At 46.7% G+C, this 18,088-nt stretch overlaps 1 protein-coding gene across 18 annotated transcripts in view; it reads right to left on the bottom strand.

Moving 5' to 3' along the window:
• Positions 1-18,088, bottom strand: part of PPFIA1 (PPFI scaffold protein A1) — a 775,827-nt gene that overhangs the window by 503,839 nt on the left and 253,900 nt on the right. For all 18 annotated transcript variants that reach the window (XM_085643557.1, XM_085643540.1, XM_085643545.1 and 15 more), the window contains exon 4: positions 17,227-17,391. In XM_085643557.1, the coding sequence (XP_085499683.1) occupies positions 17,227-17,391 (165 nt within the window). The remainder of the gene's footprint in view (positions 1-17,226; positions 17,392-18,088) is intronic.

Genomic DNA, 18,088 nt, shown 5'->3' with positions numbered 1-18,088 from the left:
TATGCTGATAAGTGGAAGATATATTCAAATGGACACAGCAAGTAAAAGAGTGAACTTACTTCTCCAGCCACACAAATCATCCCATCGTGAAGTAAGACTTGTCAGCAGTGAACATCACAGCCGTTCTTATACATGATGGTATAGTTTGGGACCGAACTGAATATGCCATTTTTGGCCCGTCGGAGCTTTTGAAGATTCCACATTTATTTAAGATTTCATTGAATGACTATTTCCTCTAGTACCTTTTCTGATAATTGGGACTTCGACACTGTTAATAACATGTCTGATCTAGAGATGTCTACAGTTTTAAAAAATCATGAATATTTAGAGGGTTCATCAGACTATGAACAAATGTATTGTTATAACCACTATGGTAATAATTTCTTGCATAAATCTGCATCACCTAGAAATTTATGTATAACCAATTGGAACATTGTCCTACACCTCCAAAGGGTAATTCGAAGACGTTTGCAATTAAATTTCCATATTTTTCAGGCTACAATTTGTCTAATCCAGAAACGTTTTACTTTAAAAATGTGAACAAGACAGGAACGAAAAATATGTTAACCAATACGAAACAGATTTATTCTGCAGCCTTTATTGCCCAACTGTCTAGACAGGGTTTCGACTTTTGGAAAGACAACATTGAGACAAAATCTGTCTGGGGTACAAAAGATAGGCAAGTGCAGGGGGCAGAAGCTTTGTTTAGAGCCTGTATCATCCCTGAGCAAATTATGTTTTTGAATGACACTGTCCAACAAACGTCTTACCTTGGGTTAGCGAAGATCAACGACATGAACACACCGACCATACCTATACCTGCAAGTAATAGCACCACACGGGGGGAGGTCGACGTACATAATATTTTGCATCACAACAGATCAGATCCAGAATGGAAAAAATGGTTGCGCTGGCCCACAGACACGAATAACTGTCAAGATCGATTCCTGAACAAAACACAGGGTTTCACTATCAATAGGCCATGCGCATGCTATGTTCAAAGATAGCATCCAGGGGTAGTAACAACATACAGTGTAGGAAAACTGCCTTGATTGGCTACAGAAAGCTACACTGAGGGATGTAAAACAATTAACTTTATTTCAAGAAGGCGCAGACCTTAGGGAATTCTTGCTAGGACCAAGAAAACCGTGTCAAAACGTTTCAGATATGCCGGTATCTACGCTGCTTATAATGAAGCATGGAAGGTTACCCAAGCAGAGACTGCAGAACGAGTACGAGAAATTGATCGTATTAATTTAGAGACAACTCTCTCTGTAGTAGACAATGGGTTAACGACTGTCATCCAGAATATATTCATTGGACAGCATTGTGTCTTCTGTCATAGACATCATGGAACAAGACTTGGTCATGTTGCAACATGGTCAGTGTCTCAGCTACGTTCTATCATGCTATTGGGCTGGACGCTACAAAACTTGTGTGCAGGCTATGTGCCTTGGCGTTCAATCAACACTACGTCACTATTTCCGAAATTCAATCTCACTGATAAACAGATCAAACTGGAACAAAGAGGATCAGACTACACTTTGCTGAGCATTGAAAAACTGGAAAAATTACCATTCACAGTGGCAGAAAAAACAGCTACTGAATGGCTCATACATGGTAAAATTACTCTGCCTGTTACAACTTTCTATTTTCAGTATCGCCTAAAATATATACCAGTAGGCAAATATGAAAGGTTGGGTAAAGGATACATCAAGACATCCTGGGATTTACCTTACACACAGATGTTGGAGTGGGGAACATGAAGTGTTTTAGTGGTGAAAACTGAACACGCACCAAGCGGTTCTCTCCGTTGTCAGGGTATTAACTTACACGGGGCCTGTGATGGTTCCACTACAAACTTATCCTGTCACCTGCAAGGTTCAACGGCTGCAATAATTAATCCAATTTTTGACCAACTTTCTAATGGGAGTTACATTATGTTGAATGATCACAGCTGCTGTGGCATGTTGCCAGGTATTCCATATCTAGTTACGGTTACATCCAGGGTCACTTGCTGTATGCAGGTCTTGTTTCCACAAATAGACACAGGGAGTCTCCTTTATGGCCTTCACTGAACATCTCTTCTATAAGAATTGATACTCTAAGCAGAATGAAAGCCATTCTTTTCCAGAAAACAGTGCCACTGACCTCGGCCAGAGAAACCTATGATCTCCAAATCGCAAGGACTTCTGCCGAGATACATTCCCTTTTGTATACAAACTGCCCTGTACATTTCTCTGAAATGTTAGGTCGTATCTTAAACAGGTCTGATACGAGCGGTATTATACATGTATTTAAGAACGTATGTGCAGGACTTTTAGCACCTTTTCAAGCAGTCCTCGGCATATTTCCAAACTTGGTGCACTCTGTTTGGCGGACTGCCACTCCTTTTAGAACTCATTGCAGGGCTCCTATTTTTGCTCCTACTGCTACAATATGGCAAGCCAAATCACCAGCGACACCCAATTCAACATGGAGAGAGCTCTATTGGAGATGAAGTGTTGTGAGCGCATCGTCCAAACTTTGGGTTTACCTAGTCTACGAGAACTAAACATCACACGGTTTCTGTCATTCAGACCAATCTGGCAAGATTGCATCTTACCTGTTCTACACTGCCTGCTCTGAAGAATGCATGCTAGACATCCGTCTAACACTCCCATCAGTCATGCCTACGGATATCGATACTCTGCTGGACCCGGTAACGGCCCATGCTCTGTGTTGTCCCCAGCGGCTACCAATCCTGATGACGGCATTCATTGAGATCTCACAGACGCAAATTGCTACTGCTGAGGTACGAGAGGAAACAGGCACGCAGGTAACATCCAATTCGAACATTGCTGATGCAGCCAATGCTGAAGGCGATAGCTCACATCTATGTGCAGACTTTTTGTCTAGAGGATTAGAAGATTTCATGTTTTCTCCAGGCCCACACACTGACTTTTGATTCAGGAACACAGTGTTCCGATGAAACTCGGAATTCGGCCTTCATTCTTTTCAGACAGGGGACTAACTTTGGAACTTTTTTCCTATGATTAATTTTTTTTTCTCCAAATTTGTATTTTTTTCATTTTTTGGCACAGTAATCTACTTATAGTAGAACTATTCACAGAGAACAGAATTCTTTGAAAATCTTCCAGCGACAATATGTCACCTTGTCACATCAACAATTGATTTGTGTTAACCTGATATGAAATGGTTTCGGCCCTTTTCTTCTGTATTAACGAGCCATTTCATCATGTGTATATATTTCTGGTTCATTCTTTTTAGCATTTCCAATGCACATGTGCTTAGAATGAAATATTGCTTTTAATATGTACAGCACCTTATGCATAGTAATGGTTTTGGAATGCATTTTTAGGACATATGTTTTAGCGAGTTTTAGCTAATCATGAGATACTCCTTTAGATCTGTTTAGTATGTTTGGGATTTAGTAATGTCGTTCATACGAAACTGGAGTGGGTGTTGTGTGTAGATTTAGATTCCATATATAGGATTCTCGATTTATGCCCTTGTATAGGTACAATTCATATTGCCCTTATTTAGGCATAGAAAATCCAGCCCTTATTTAGGCATTGTCCATGCTAACCAAATACAGGCATGGTCTCCTACATCCGTCAATCCACGTCACAACGAGTTCTTGGAAAACCAGACTCTTAAGCCTTTAGGAATTTTCCTTGCTTGGATATGGATTTCTCCAAGAACTCATTTAGTATGCATGAACATCTATTCCTTAGGGGTTCATTCATGACGTTCCGATACCCGACTTTTACGTCAATACAGGCATTCCTAAACACCTTCAAGGTATAAATATACCTGCACTTGCCCTGGCAAACCACGGTTCCGGTACGGTCCAGTTCGACTGCCTACTTGCGAATCGCCACAACAAATTCGGAAGGAGATAGAGTTCCCGCCTGATGCACTGACCAGACGCGGTCATCCTCCTCACAGAGAATCCAGCTCTAGTGTTTGACTCCCCTTGCGGGGTGTTAGATATCGAGTCCAGGAAAGAGATTCCAACCTCACACATTCTAAGGTATGGAGCAGAAAATAACTTAGAGAAACTTTTGGCAACTCTTGGCAAAACTAAAACTATAGCTAGCTATACTTTAGAAAACAGCACCTACTTCTTACCTCGTACTACACTTAGGTTAGGTACACTGGGGTAGAACTATTTAGAAGCATCAGATGAGCATTCCCATTTTAGCCTGTGTTATTTATGTGTGTATTTTATGAATGTCACAGCTACAAACCATGCTATTGCAGTACTATATTATCTTACTGCTAACCCTGTACGTATTGTACTTCGCATCCTGTCTTAAGATTGTAGCAGTTCATATCTCTTGCATGAGAAAGACTGTTCAATAAAACCCCTTTTTATTGAAACGCCTGTCTCTCTATTTCTGTGTAACTCTGTAGAAGCGAAGCATGTACGTTTGACTGAGTGAAACGGTTATCTATTGTTTCCACGGTTCTGAGATTGTTCCGACTAAGGGGAACAAAGTTGTCATGTTTATGTGGTTGTCAGAAACTAATCCCTTCTTGTATATTCAAGAAGTTTCTAGTGACCTCCGAGTTAGCTGGCACATGCAAGTAATTAAGTTTAATGTACTCGATAGAGACATACTGACCTCAGTCCTATGTCAAAACTATGGTGTATATTATTCCAATGCGCAGAACCTATCAGGGATATAGGAACTACACCACAATGGGTTGCGAACAAAGCTCAAACTTATTCTTGTGCCGTGGTTCTTGGAGCAGTACCACTACATATCCTAAGCCACTCCTTTGATGTCAGCTTGGGTTTTGAGATCTACTGTGACATCTTTCACCAGATGACCCCTTAAAAGGGGACAATCATTGCAACATGGGTGTCTCATACACAAACTGGTATATTACAGAGCATAGGATTTTGAGACACAAGGAGAATAATCAATTTGCTCATGATTTGCATATATTCTCAGTTTTCCTAGAATTCACTAAGAATTTCAAGAGTACATCTAGAAAACTGAGACTCTTGCTTTATTTTGTAAACATTTACGCTTATGGATGGATGGTCAGTCTATTTCTGCATGCAGATTTAAAAACACTAAGGTGTATTGGTTCCCTGTGAAGAAACCCCTTAATCTATTGTGAGAAACTGACATCTTTCTTGCATGGTATGCCCCCACTTTTTGCTGAATTGCTGAATGTACTTTGAGTGTTCACTGGCCTCCTGCCAATCAGGTGCCCAAGGCCTATGTTCCTTCCCTAAAACCCAAATTGGCAAACCCTGGCCACATGTCAGCCACTGGTAAATGGTACCACAGGGCCTTGTGACCAGGGAAGGCCTCTAAGGGCTGCAGCACTTATTGTGCCACCCTTAGAGGCCCTGTACCCTAACACAAACACACTGCCCTTGCAGGCCGAGTGTCTGGGCACAAGACAAAACCGAGTCGACATGGCACACATCCCTGTGTGCCATGCCCACAATCTACACTGCCCTGGCATCCATCAGCCACCCCTCTTGCTGGGTGCCCTATGCCAGTGATGTGGGCACAGGAGCATGAGCCCTGTGCCCCTACATTACCCAGGTCCATTCCTGGGCACTGTAAGTGCAGTGCTGCCATTTAAGAGTATATGGTACTGGGAGCTCGTTAAACACGAGCTCCACGATGGCAACATTGAAGACTGAGAAGTTTGGTATCAAACTTCTTAGCACATTAAACCTGCACTGATGCCAGTGCAGGATTTAATGTACAACGCACGACAGTGGGCATCTTAGAGGACAGAACTCGGAGTAACATGAACACAGATTCCCTGGACTTCCACAAACATTTGGGTGGAAACGGCATGTTATGCCTATTTTTAGCAGCAGGAGCTTGTTCCACGATGCATTGCCAGTGCAACTGGCACCACGCAGTGTGCAAGAGGGCACTGCTTCTTTGCTGTTGCTAGAGTAAATTTTCTACTCGAGAAGCATCTTTCTAATCGCAAACGGCAGCAGCCACACGCATTGAGAATATCTCACCGGGAGCGCTTCCGCATGTTAGAAAAAAAAACGCCTGCGGCAGTTAGCAGAGTTTGACCGAAACTCCACATTATAAATGTAAAGCTAAGTGTCCAAAGCACTGCACACTCCACTGGCGGAGCAGAATTTATTGACCACCTCTACTATATTCCCAGCAATCATGACAATGTTTCTTCCTCACTGCCACCCTTGGTGTGTGTACTTATTCCTGCACTTAGCAGGAGTAAGTCTCCATCTGCATGCTTGGAGGGAATTCATCTGTCAAATTTTTGTGAATAGCAACAACCTTTCCAGGATGTGAGAGTTAACATACTTTGGCAAATGCTCACAAAACTCCAAATGAGCAAATTTATCTACACAGCAAATTCTACCATGCTGACAGAGTTTGAAGTGTGAGTAAATCGGTTTGTAAATGCAAATTCACATTTTGTCCGTCAGTTATGTTCCCATAAGTGATGCTATTAGAAAACTTAAATGTAATTTAGGCGTACGGTTACTTTTGTGATTCAGGCCACGAGGCACTAGTGAACATCACAATGTTACTAAACTACAGAGTTATTTTAAGCAGAGTTGTGTGGCACCACAAGTTCACTCTCTCCACACCATCTTCACATAAAAGTGAAAATGTAATTACAAATAGTGTTGTGGAAACCGTAACAGAAGAAAAAGTTACTTTCAGAAACTATCTCTCATTGAGTCTCTATCTGCATATTCCTCACCTTTGAACATCCCCAAGGTGTCAGAGTGGTCCGGAAACCTCTGCAATAGCTCTCCGGTGCTGGTATCAGGGTGCAGGCTGCATTCAACATCTGGCACGGGGTGGTGATGACATCACTGGGCAATATAGTGCCAGAAGCGGCGCCTTGATACCACTCCAACTGTGTTTTTGCAAACACTTCAGAGTAGTTATTGAGATGACTGACTGGTAATTAACCATTAGTGCAACACAAACACTACCTTGGAATCTTATTAGGAAGCACAGTAGGGATTCAAGAAAGGGAAGGAGGGACAGTTTGTGAGGAATCTGCAGGTAGACAGTATCAACTAGAAAGATCGCTACCCAAGGAACTTATTTTCTGATGGATACTTCAACTTTAATATCTCCGCTATGACTAGGTTCCTAAGCAATACCCCACCTTGGGTGGTAGGACTGGAAACTAAATTAGGAAATAGAGTACAGGCAGGACAAAATGATAATTTCTCCTCACCTCCAAGTCAATCAATCAATCAATCAAAGCCATTTATAAAGCGCACTACTCACCCGGAGGTTTTAAGGCGCTTGGGGGGGGGGGGGGGGGTTTAAGGCCGCTACTGCTCGCACAGCCAGGTCTTGAGCTTCTTCCTGAAGGAGAGGTGGTCTTGGGTCAGGTGCAGGGAGGGAGGGAGGGAGTTCCAGGACTTGGCGGCCAGGTAGGAGAAGGACCTTCCTCCTGTTGTCGCTCTTCGGATGCGGGGGACGGCGGCGAGGGCGTGGCTGGTTGATCGGAGATGGCGTTTGGGAGCGTAGAAGTTGAGGCGGTTGTTGAGGTAGCTCGGGCCTTGGTCGTGTAGGGCTTTGTGTGCGTGGGTGAGGAGACGGAAGGTGATTCTCTTGTTGACGGGGAGCCAGTGCAGGTCTCTCAGATGTCCGGAGATGTGGCTGCTTCGGGGGATGTCGAGGATTAGTCTGGCTGAGGCGTTCTGTATCCGCTGGAGTCTCTTCTGGAGCTTGGCGGTGGTTCCGGCGTAGAGGGCGTTGCCGTAGTCCAGTCGGCTGGTGACAAGGGCCTGGGTGACCGTCTTCCTGGTCTCGGTGGGGATCCACCGGAAGATCTTCCGTAGCATGCGCAGGATGTTGAAACAGGACGAGGAGACGGCGTTGACTTGTCTGTTCATGGAGAGGGAGGAGTCCAGGATGAAGCCCAGGTTTCGTGCGTGGTCTGTCGGTTTGGGTGCGGTGCCCAGGGCGGGGGGCCACCAGGAGTCGTCCCAGGCGGAGGGCGAGGAGCCCAGGATGAGGACTTCCGTCTTGTCTGAGTTCAGTTTCAGGCGGCTAGTCATCATCCACTCGGCTACGTCTTTCATCCCTTCGTGGAGGTTGGCTCTGGCGGCGGCGGGGTCGTTGGTCAGGGAGAGGATCAGCTGGGTGTCGTCTGCGTAGGAGATGATGTTGAGGTTGTGTTGGCGTGCGTTGGCCGCAAGGGGGCTCATGTAGACGTTGAAGAGGGTGAGGCTCAGTGATGATCCTTGGGGGACGCCGCAGATGACTTTGGTGGCCTCTGACTTGTACGGTGGTAGGCGGACTCTGTGTACTTCCGTCGAGGAAGGAGATGATCCATTCCAGTGCCTTCTCCTGGATTCCGACGTTGCTGAGGCGCTGCACTAGGGTGCGGTGGCAGACAGTGTCGAATGCCGTGGAGAGGTCTAGGAGGATGAGGGCCGCTGTTTCTCCGTTGTCCAGCAGGGCTCGGATGTCATCGGTGGCAGCGATGAGGGTGGTTTCGGTGCTGTGGTTGGCTCGGAAGCCAGACTGTGAGGGGTCGAGGGATCCATTCGTCTCGAGGAAGGCGGCCAGCTGCTTGTTGACGGTCTTCGATGACTTTGGCAGGAAACGGGAGGAGCGAGATGGGGCAGTAATTCTTGAGTTCGGTGGGGTCCGCTGTTGGTTTCTTTAGTAGAGCGCTGAGTTCGGCGTGCTTCCAGCTCTCAGGGAAGGTGGCGGTGGCGAAGGAGGAGTTGATGATGTCCCGCAGGTGGGGTGCGATGACAGCGTCGGCCTTGTTGAATACGTAGTGAGGGCAGGGGTCGGTCGGAGATCCGGAGTGGATAGAGTTCATCGTGCGGATGGTGTCTTCTGTGTTGATCGGGGTCCAGGCGCTGAGGGTGGTGGTGGGGGGCGTTGGTGCGGTCGTGGGGGGCGTTGTTTGTGGGATGAAGCTGTTGTGTATGTCAGCGATCTTGTTGTGGAAGTAGGAGGCGAGGGAGTTGCAGAGGTCTTGCGACGGGGTGATGTCGTTGTTTCCGGCGTTGGGGTTGGAGAACTCTTTCACGATGTTGAAGAGTTCCTTGCAGTTGTGTGCGTTGTTGTCCAGCCGGTCCTTGAATGCAGTTTTCTTGGTGGCGTGGATTAGTTGATGGTGCTTCCGGGTGGCGAGCTTGAGGGTGGTCATGTTGTCCGGTGTTGGCTCCCTTCTCCAGGCTTTCTCGAGGGCTCGGCAGTTCTTCTTGGAGCTCTTGAGTTCGTCGGTGAACCATGGGGCCTTCTTGCTGCCGGGTCTGCTGGGCGGGGTCCTCAGTGGGGCGAGTTCGTCCGCACAGGTGCTGATCCACTTCGTGAGGTTGTCGGCGGCCTAGCTAGGGTTCGCTGAGCTGGCTGGAGGGTGCTGGCTCAGGGAAGCGGCGAGCTGGTCGGCTGTGATCTTGTTCCAGCTTCTTCGAGCATCCTGTTGCTGGTGGTGGTGGATCGTGGTTCTTCTGAAGGTGAAGTGGACGCAGCTGTGGTCCGTCCAGTGGAGTCCAGTGGCGTGACTGAAGGCGATGTCTTTGCTGGATGAGAAGACGGCGTCGAGTGTGTGTCCGGCGAGGTGGGTGGGGGTGGACACCAGCTGCTTGAGTCCGAGGTTGGCGAGGTTGTCAAGCAGGGTGGTGGTGTTGCGGTCGTTGTTGTTCTCCAGGTGGAAGTTGATGTCCCCCAGGAGGATGTAGTCAGCGAAGGGGAGGGCGTGTGGGCTGATGAAGTCGGCGATGTCTTCGCTGAATGGTGTGCGTGGTCCCGGGGGTCGGTAGATCAGGGTGCCTCTGAGGGTGGTCTTGGGGTCGGTGTGGATCTGGAAGTAATAGTGTAAAGTGAAACTGTAGAGAAAGGACCGTGCACCTGCCTTACAAATGTCGGCCACTGGATACCCCTTTAGCAAGGGTTGAGGTGAAGGATTTTGCTCTGGTGTAATGAGCACTGATAAGTTCAGGTGGTTCTTCTTTGGCTGGCACATAACAGATCTTCATACAATGATCCAGCAAGACTGGGATCATTTTAGCACGGTTTTCCATTTTTTACTGTCAGTGTAACCGAGAACAGCTGGTGGGCTGAACAAAATGCATTTGCATGGGCAACGTAGAAGCTGACTGTGAGCAGCAGGTCAAGTCTGTGAAGTTTCTCCTCTCCTATTTCTTGGTGAGGTGGCATGAAGGGAAAAGGGATGCAATGGTGTTAGACAGCCCCAGATGGAAAGAGGACACTACCTTTGGAAGGAAATTCCTCTGTTGCTGCTGATCTGACGTAGACACTTGTGACTTTGAGGAAGGTTTCGGAAATAGAGGTAGTTTTTTTTTTTTTTTAAAGAGGCAACAGAACCCAGAGCAAGACTTCTATCCCACAGTGCATTGGGTCACCTTGCCTGTTTTTTATAGTGATCCAACATCTGCTTTTTAACCAAACGTTTCTATGCATCAAAGGACAGAAGTGATCTGCACATTGGATGAAAACCCGGTGGAACTGAGACATGCATGGCATCTTTCGGCTATCAATATGTCCACTGACCCAGCCACACTGACTGCAGTGTCTAGGCTGGCTAGCATGATGTACCTATAAGCATCCTATCCATCTTTCACCACTTCTAAAAAGTGTTTTTAGCTGATCTGGGATGTCTGATCACCATGGCAGTCTTGTCTCAGAAAGCATGGGTGTATGTGTGAAAGTGCCTCCTTTGACATGGTTAGCAACCACTTTCTTTCCTGGTATTCATGTTTCGATTGTAGTGCACAGGGTCCCTACCAACCAGATCCCTTGTGCCAGGACATCTTTCATAAAAACCATTACACAATTGTCCCTTCAGGCCCCTTCAAGTGCCTAGTAAATGGTACCTGGGTACCTAGGGCATTGGGACTGAAGAGGTATCCCCTAAGTCATGCAGACTGCCACTGCAGCATGCATGGGCTGGGGCAGACAAAAATGACAAAGTAGACTTGGCATGCCTTGCAAACTACCACTGCCTAAAGTATAGGTAAGTCACCCCCTCTTACCAGGCCTTCCAGCCCTAATGCAGAGTGCACTATGCCATAGGTGTGGGCATATCTGCCTAAGCAGATATGCCCCTACAATATTTAAGGGTATTCTTAGATATTGTAAGTACAAGGGAAGTCATAGAGCGCACATAGGCTGGAAACTAGACAACTTGAGTTCCCTAGCACCATGATGGCTTCTCTGAGCTCAAGAGTTTGGTACCAAACTACTCCTTTCAATAAATCCACACTGATACCATTGTGGTATTTATTGTACTATGTACTCAGAGGGCACCTCAGAGCTGCCCCCGTAAACCTACCAACCTTGGTGTGGCCACAGACTGGCTATAGGCAGCCTGCCACTACCAGACATGGGTCGAGAGACTCCTCTCTCCGGGGCCAGAACAATGCACACCCTGGGCGGAGGTGTCACACCAGTGCTCGAGAGGAAAGATTTAAAGGCCTGCCACCTTTGTGATGCGACCCCTTAGCCTCTGCTCTTTGCAGCAGACGGCAGCCCCCGATTTACACCCCCAATTTGGGCAGGAAAACCAAGGAGAATAGGTGGTGTGCCCATCTCTGCCACCTCCACCCCTATGGTGGGAGAGGTGAGGTGAAGCTCATCTTTTAGTCCCCGCCATCTTGAAGATCAGGAGACCCCTCCAATCATGGCTAGGTCTACTCCCTCTCCACGGGAGGGTGGCATAATTGAGGACGTTGTCACCCCAGGCCATTAGCCCTACCTGCTACTCCCCTATAATACCCGTAAATTTAGTATTTAGGCGACTCTCCCAGACCTGGAAACAAGTTCCCTGCCGACCTAAGCAAAAGAATGAAATAGACGGCTTGCAGCGAAGCCTGAAGAAAACTGACTTGGCCCCAGCCATACCGGCCTTTCTCCAGCTTCAAAGACCATGCAAAGAAGTTGACGCCGGTCCAACAGCCAGAGTCTTCTAGAACCAGAGGAAGACTGCCTGCCTTTCGACAAACACCAGAGACTCCAGAGGGCAGCGTCCTGTGCCCAAGAATCCTACATAGAGGACTTTGGTGCCCTCTGGATCAGCGAGTCCTGCCCACTCTGCACCGGACACCTCCGGACCGTTTCCAGGTGGACCACTGATCCTGAACCAGTTCCCTGGAGATCCTGACCTCAAGTCCAGCGTTGGCTGATCCCTCGTGGACTTAAAAAGAACGCCTGCAGCACGGACCCAGAGGCTTCCCCTCACCGCGACAGGCAAGACAAATCAGACGTCTAAAGGCACCCCTGACCCCGAAGCCCCTGGGCCTCGGTGAGCTGAAATGACAGTGCCCCTACAACCTACCACATCTCTATTTACCTCTGTGGACGCTGATCTCCCTCCTGCAACCTCTTGTGCGATGCCTGCAGCCTGTTTATCCGAAGGAAGTTCTCCATTGAAGAGCATTAGGCATCTGACTGTGTACTTGCACCCTGCACCTGGTCGCCCTTGTGCCACTGGTGGTGTATGTTTGATGCTGCTTTGTGGCACCCTGAGCTTGCTCTAACCCCCAAAGTTTGACCCTGCAACTGATTTACCTACCTGAAAGTAGTGTGGTTACGAGCACCCCAGTCTCCAATGAAACAGATTGGGCCGAACTTTGATTTTGATCTTTGCACCCGTCCGCCACTGTGCCGCTGGTGGCGCAGTTTTGGTACTCACCTGACCCTTGCTAACCTTTGGTCCCAAAGACTGGAACTGTAAGTAGTGTAGTAACCTGTATGACCACATGGTTTTCCTCCATAGGATAACATTGAACTCTTTGAAAATTGCACTGTCGACTTTTGAAAGACGAAAGTATTTTTACAGAAAAATGTACTTACCTTATTGCGAAGATCTTGGTCTTAAAATAAATCTCAAACATTATAAAATTGCCATGGAGCTCCTTTTTGAGTCATGTGTCCCTTATTGGTCAATGTTGTGCAATAAATGTCTTACACTCCTCAGTGTTATGCCTAAAGCTGCTCACTGACAATACTACTAATAGAGCACTTTGGGTTCACATTGAGCCCTGTATGGTTCTGAGAAGCCTCTGGAATCTGTTCAAGGTATGACCACCTAGTAGTATACCATATACAGAGCTAGCTTCCTACAGTGCATCTATTTAAAATACAGGCAGCATTTAGACAGCGTAGGGATAAACTACCAGACAAAAAGGATTTCTTCTCTAAGGTCTTCAAGCGTTTGGCTTCCCTATTAGGAGGTTGTTTGGGAAAATCCCCTAGGTTTACCATCTAGACGCTGAGTAACGATGCACCACTGAGCTTTCAGGGGATGGGTAGATAGTCAAGAAAGACTCATTTTCAGGTGCAGACCAATTTGTTATGTAGATTTTCAGAGTGCACTAATAATTTGTGAGGGTATCCAGGTGCTTGAGCAGGTGAATGGGAATATGGCCCTCGCACAGTCATTCCATATTTTGGGTACAATGTGGGTGAACAAAGCCGCATCCTCCTCTTTTTGTGAATGCTGGGCATGTGTGCGAACAAGAGTGAGATACAGCATAGGTGTCTGGTCGGCTGTTGTAGTGTATGAGGCTGTCAAGCTATGCTGGTCTAATGTTGTGTAGGGCTTTGTATGTGAGTCAGGAGTTCGAATTAGCTGCGCCTGTGAATGGAGAATCAGTGGAGCTCCTTGAGGTGTGAAGTAATTTGCGTGCAGCGTGGGAGGTCCAGTACGAGTCTTGCAGAGGCGTTCTGGAAGGTGTGGAGTTTTTGCATAAGTTGCTTGAAGATTCCAGCGTAGAGTGCGTTGTCGTAGTCAAGCCTGCTTGTGATGAGTGTGTGGTGAGTGTCTGATGTTCTGTGGCAGCCATTCTAAGATCTTTCATAGTACGCTCACTGGATTGACTTGTGCGGTCATTGTGAGTTGGTTGTCCATGATGATCCCCAGGTTTCTTGCATGGTCAATGGGTGTTCGTCCTAGCATCGACAGCCACCTGTTGGCGTCCCATGGGGAGGTCTTGTTTCCGAAGATCAGAATTTCTGTCTCTCTGAATTGAGCTTCAAGCAGTTTGTTCTCATCCAGCTTGCTAGCATAGTTAGTTGCTGAAGGTGGTTCTGGAGGTGTCAGTCTTGTCCATCAGGGAGAGAGATGAGATGATTGAGATGCTTTTGGATCAGATTATGTTGACTAGCGGGGTAATGTAGATGGTGAACAGGGTGGTGATGGACGATTCCTAGAGGAATCCGCAGATCAGTTTCTTGGTTACTAATGTGAAAGGTGGCATTCCTTTGGGTTCCTGCCGTGAGGAAGGAGCAGATACAGTGGAATGCAGGTCCCTGGATGCCTAGGTCATGGATTCTTCTGACCAGGGTGTTGTGAGAGATTGTGTCTAAGGCCATTGTCTGGTAGAGTAGGATGAGGGCTCGGTTCTCTACGTGGTCCAGGATTATCCATATGTTATTGGTGGCTGAAAAGTGTTGCTTTGTACTGTATTTCATTCTAAATCCCGATTGGTTGTCGCCCAGTAGGTGGTGAAGCTTGAGGTGAGTAGAATTTCTTGTTGCTAACCTTCTCCATGACTTTGGCTGAGTACGGTAGCAGGGATACGGGGTGGAAGCTGCGCAGTTGGTTGGGGTAGGCTGATGGTTCTTTTTGGAGGAGGGCATTGATTCCTTTGCATTTCCAGTCACACAGAAATGTGGTGTGTGTGATGGAGGTAAAGAAATGGGAGCGAGCGGGGCTGATTGAGGACGTTATCAGGTTGTAGATGTGGTAAGGGTATGGATCTGTGGGGGCATGATCACTACTGTATTGTCTCTGGTGAGGGGTGTCCATTTGGTCAGGTGGTTATCTTGGTTGATGTTGGGTAGTTAGACAATGAGGATGCCAGGGTCAGATTGGTAAGAGAAGTTTCTGTAGATGCTGGTGATTTTGCTGTAGAAGTTTAATAGTTCTTGAGAGGGGAAGATGTTGGTGATGTTGGAGGTTTGGTGAAGCCCTTTATGATCGGGAAGATCTCCTTGCAGCTGTTGGAGCGTCCTTTGATGCTTACAGCTAGTACACATTTCTTGGTGTCTATTAGTTGCTGGTAGCATCAGAGAGCAGCCGTGTGTCTTGTGAATCTGTCAGCTTTGTGGATCTGTTGGAGATTTTGTGGTTGGTTCTCCATTTGCATTCTAGATGTTTAAAGAGTTGAGTTGATTCCCTGAGGTACTGTATGTACCAGCTGGCTTGTCTGTTGGTTCTTCTTTGCTGGTTTGCTGGGTTTAATGGGTTTGAAGTATTCTGAGCAGTTCCTGATCTAGTTGTTGAAGTTTGAGATGTTCTTGTTGAGTTAGTCTGTGGGGTTAGGTTGATCCATGCCGAGGGGCCTGGGCTAGACTGTTTCGGAGATTTTTCCCCAGCTGCGGCTTGGTAGACTGGTGCTGCTGGGTGCATTCATTTTCGGTATGTTAATCTAGAAGCGGATGGAGTGGTCGGTCCATGTGAGCATCATTGTAGCGTCTTATTTGATACTGTAGCCGGTGGTGAAAATGGGATCCGTGGCGTGTGGGTCCTGGGACTAGCTGGGTGAGACCAATGTTGCCCAGGCTTTTGAAGATTTCTGCGAGCAATGGTCCTATTGACTACAGACACAAGGATGGTTTCAACTAGAGCCCCTCCAAAGAGTCTTGAAGTGCCTAGTTAAATAACAGAAATGACTCTGAAGACGATTGTTGTATCTGGAGCATTTACATGAAGATATTGTCCCTCTAATTAACTGCAGGTAGTGGAAGATCAAGGATCTTGCCTTTCTAAAGACCAAATGAAAGGCAGACGTTTCCTGGGAAGCTGTTCCTAGTCTGTGTCAATGACAAATGTCTGGAGACGTGTTCAAACTTCTAGCTCCATGGAGGACTACTACATCTGAACGTGGCCCAGAGTCACCAATGTCGTTCACCTGGGACGGACCATCCGAGTCCATTTTGAAATAGTGGCATAAAAAGGTATTGACCATCCTGCAGAAGGGAAGAGAGCCTCCCTCTTTGATTTATGGATCTTAACTGTAAACAGGTACTCAGGTGAAGGTGCCCCTGCCAATGACAGAGCCGCTGTACATGTTGTATTGGAGTTGCCCAGAATTGGACTCGGCTGGGGTTCAGAATTAGATGCCGGTGTCAGGCTTGGCAGTGTCACGTCTGACCAAAGCCATCATTGCCACCGATGCCTGTACAGACACAGGTGGATGATGAAGCGCCAAAGGATGGAACGGCACCGGGACAATCCTGCATCGCATCAAGGTTCTCCTAGGAGTTAGATTCTAGGGGTCTGCAACCGTTCCCATGGGACCAAAGGGCTGGCCCACGGATCAGTGGATGGTGCAAGGTACTACAGTAAAACTGATAACCATGCTGGTTGGGCAGAAGCAGTGTAGATAGCAGTGGGGAGGAGAAGGCGGTGCCACCTTAGGAGACAAATGCCACTAGAGAAATCTACACTTTTTCTGGCTCCAAAGACAGGGTTGAGCTGGACTTGGACTTACCTGGCCTATGGGAAGAGGTGTGTGGTTTCCTTTCCTTGTGCCTCCTCTTTTCCGTTAAAGATCTGGTGATCTGTATCTCGCTCTTGAAAGCAATCTCATCCTGCAGCCCCAGCAGGCCTTCTTCAGAGTAAGCTACAAAACATATTGGCTCAACACTCTTTTATAGCCATTGGGTGCATTAGCTGACAGAGGTCACACGATGATGCATCATTCCTGACCCCGAGGCACCAGACAGCTCTCATGTGTGTCACAGAGACAACAGGATTTGAAGAATGACCTTTTAGAGGCGACATGAACTTGTTTGCACCACTGATAGAGACCTACAAAAGAAAAATATTTCTCCACAGAAAATATGAGACTAAAGCTCCGGACGTATCAAAAGGCGACATTGCATATTTGATAAAGGACATATGTACTGTAGGAATAAATGTGTGAATGTGTGTTTGTCAGAACAGTTGCTCTAAATATCATGTGGTATTGGCCCACATTTATTTTTGCTGCCATGTCGTATATATAATATCCAGAAGTGCAGTGTGCTTTGTATTACCACTTTCATTGCTTTGTTAGTCACCGAGACGATTCACTAGAGATGAGGACTTTAAAAAAAACAAAAAATGTAAAGAATACCTCCACAGCCCCCAGTCAAAAAAAGCAATACATTAGTAGCAATTGCAGGGGTTAGACATTTCTTGTACTCCTTAAACAGTGAAATATCGATAACAAAAGCTCCAGCGGCAATGGACTAAGATCAGTACCTTCTCATCAAGAGCTTTGTGATGTTCAAATAGTGATTTTAGTGCTTTGAGAACCTCAACTTCACTGGACACTCCAGCAGGCGACTGTGCTTGTCTCTTCACCACTGTCATTCTCAGAGACCGCTCATGCCTTGACACAAGACATTCAAGGTGCTCCAAAAGCAACTGAAACAGAAAACAAAAGGTCAAGGATAATGTGAAAGATGATCTATCAGCCAATAATAAATATTATACTTTTGCACAACAAATGTTTATTCAGTTATATTTCTTCTAATTTGTCCCACATTTAATATTCAACATTTCTTGAACCGAAAGGTTATTAGTGGAGAGATGCGAGATCTCCACTCGAATAATAAACACAATCCTTGTCAGGGTTAACTACATAAGACTCTCAATAAACCTGTGCTAACCCTCTGGTAGCTTGGCACAAAACCAGTTAGGTTTAACTATGAGGCCAGCGGGGATAGCTTTATTCTAACCTGGTCTAACCTTCACCTTTTCCCAGGTATGGCTCCAATCTGTCTAAGGGGACAAAGGCAGGGCTTGGTGCGAGCTGCATTTGTCAGTGGAACGGCAGGCAGTCTTGGAGGTCAAAAAGGTGGTAGACACAGCACTCAGGCTACCCTTTGAAGCTCAGGAAGGGCAGAGTACAACTCTTCTGGGCATCCTGCTCAGGAGAGGGACTAAATGCCACACATCCAAGGCACTTGAGACCCCATGTCTTATAGGTATTAAAAAGTTAGCTTTGGGCCTGACAAAATGTTTATTTTGCCAGGTCGGAATGGCATATTAAAACTGCACTACAGGCCAATATGCAAATTGGGTATATGCCGATTTTACCATGTTTAAAGGAGAGAGCACA

The sequence above is a fragment of the Triturus cristatus genome, chromosome 3_1, assembly GCF_964204655.1.
Source record: "Triturus cristatus chromosome 3_1, aTriCri1.1, whole genome shotgun sequence".
Taxonomy (NCBI): domain Eukaryota; kingdom Metazoa; phylum Chordata; class Amphibia; order Caudata; family Salamandridae; genus Triturus; species Triturus cristatus.
The sequence above is the reverse complement of the archived record's forward strand: the minus strand, read 5'-3'. Positions and strand labels throughout refer to the sequence as shown.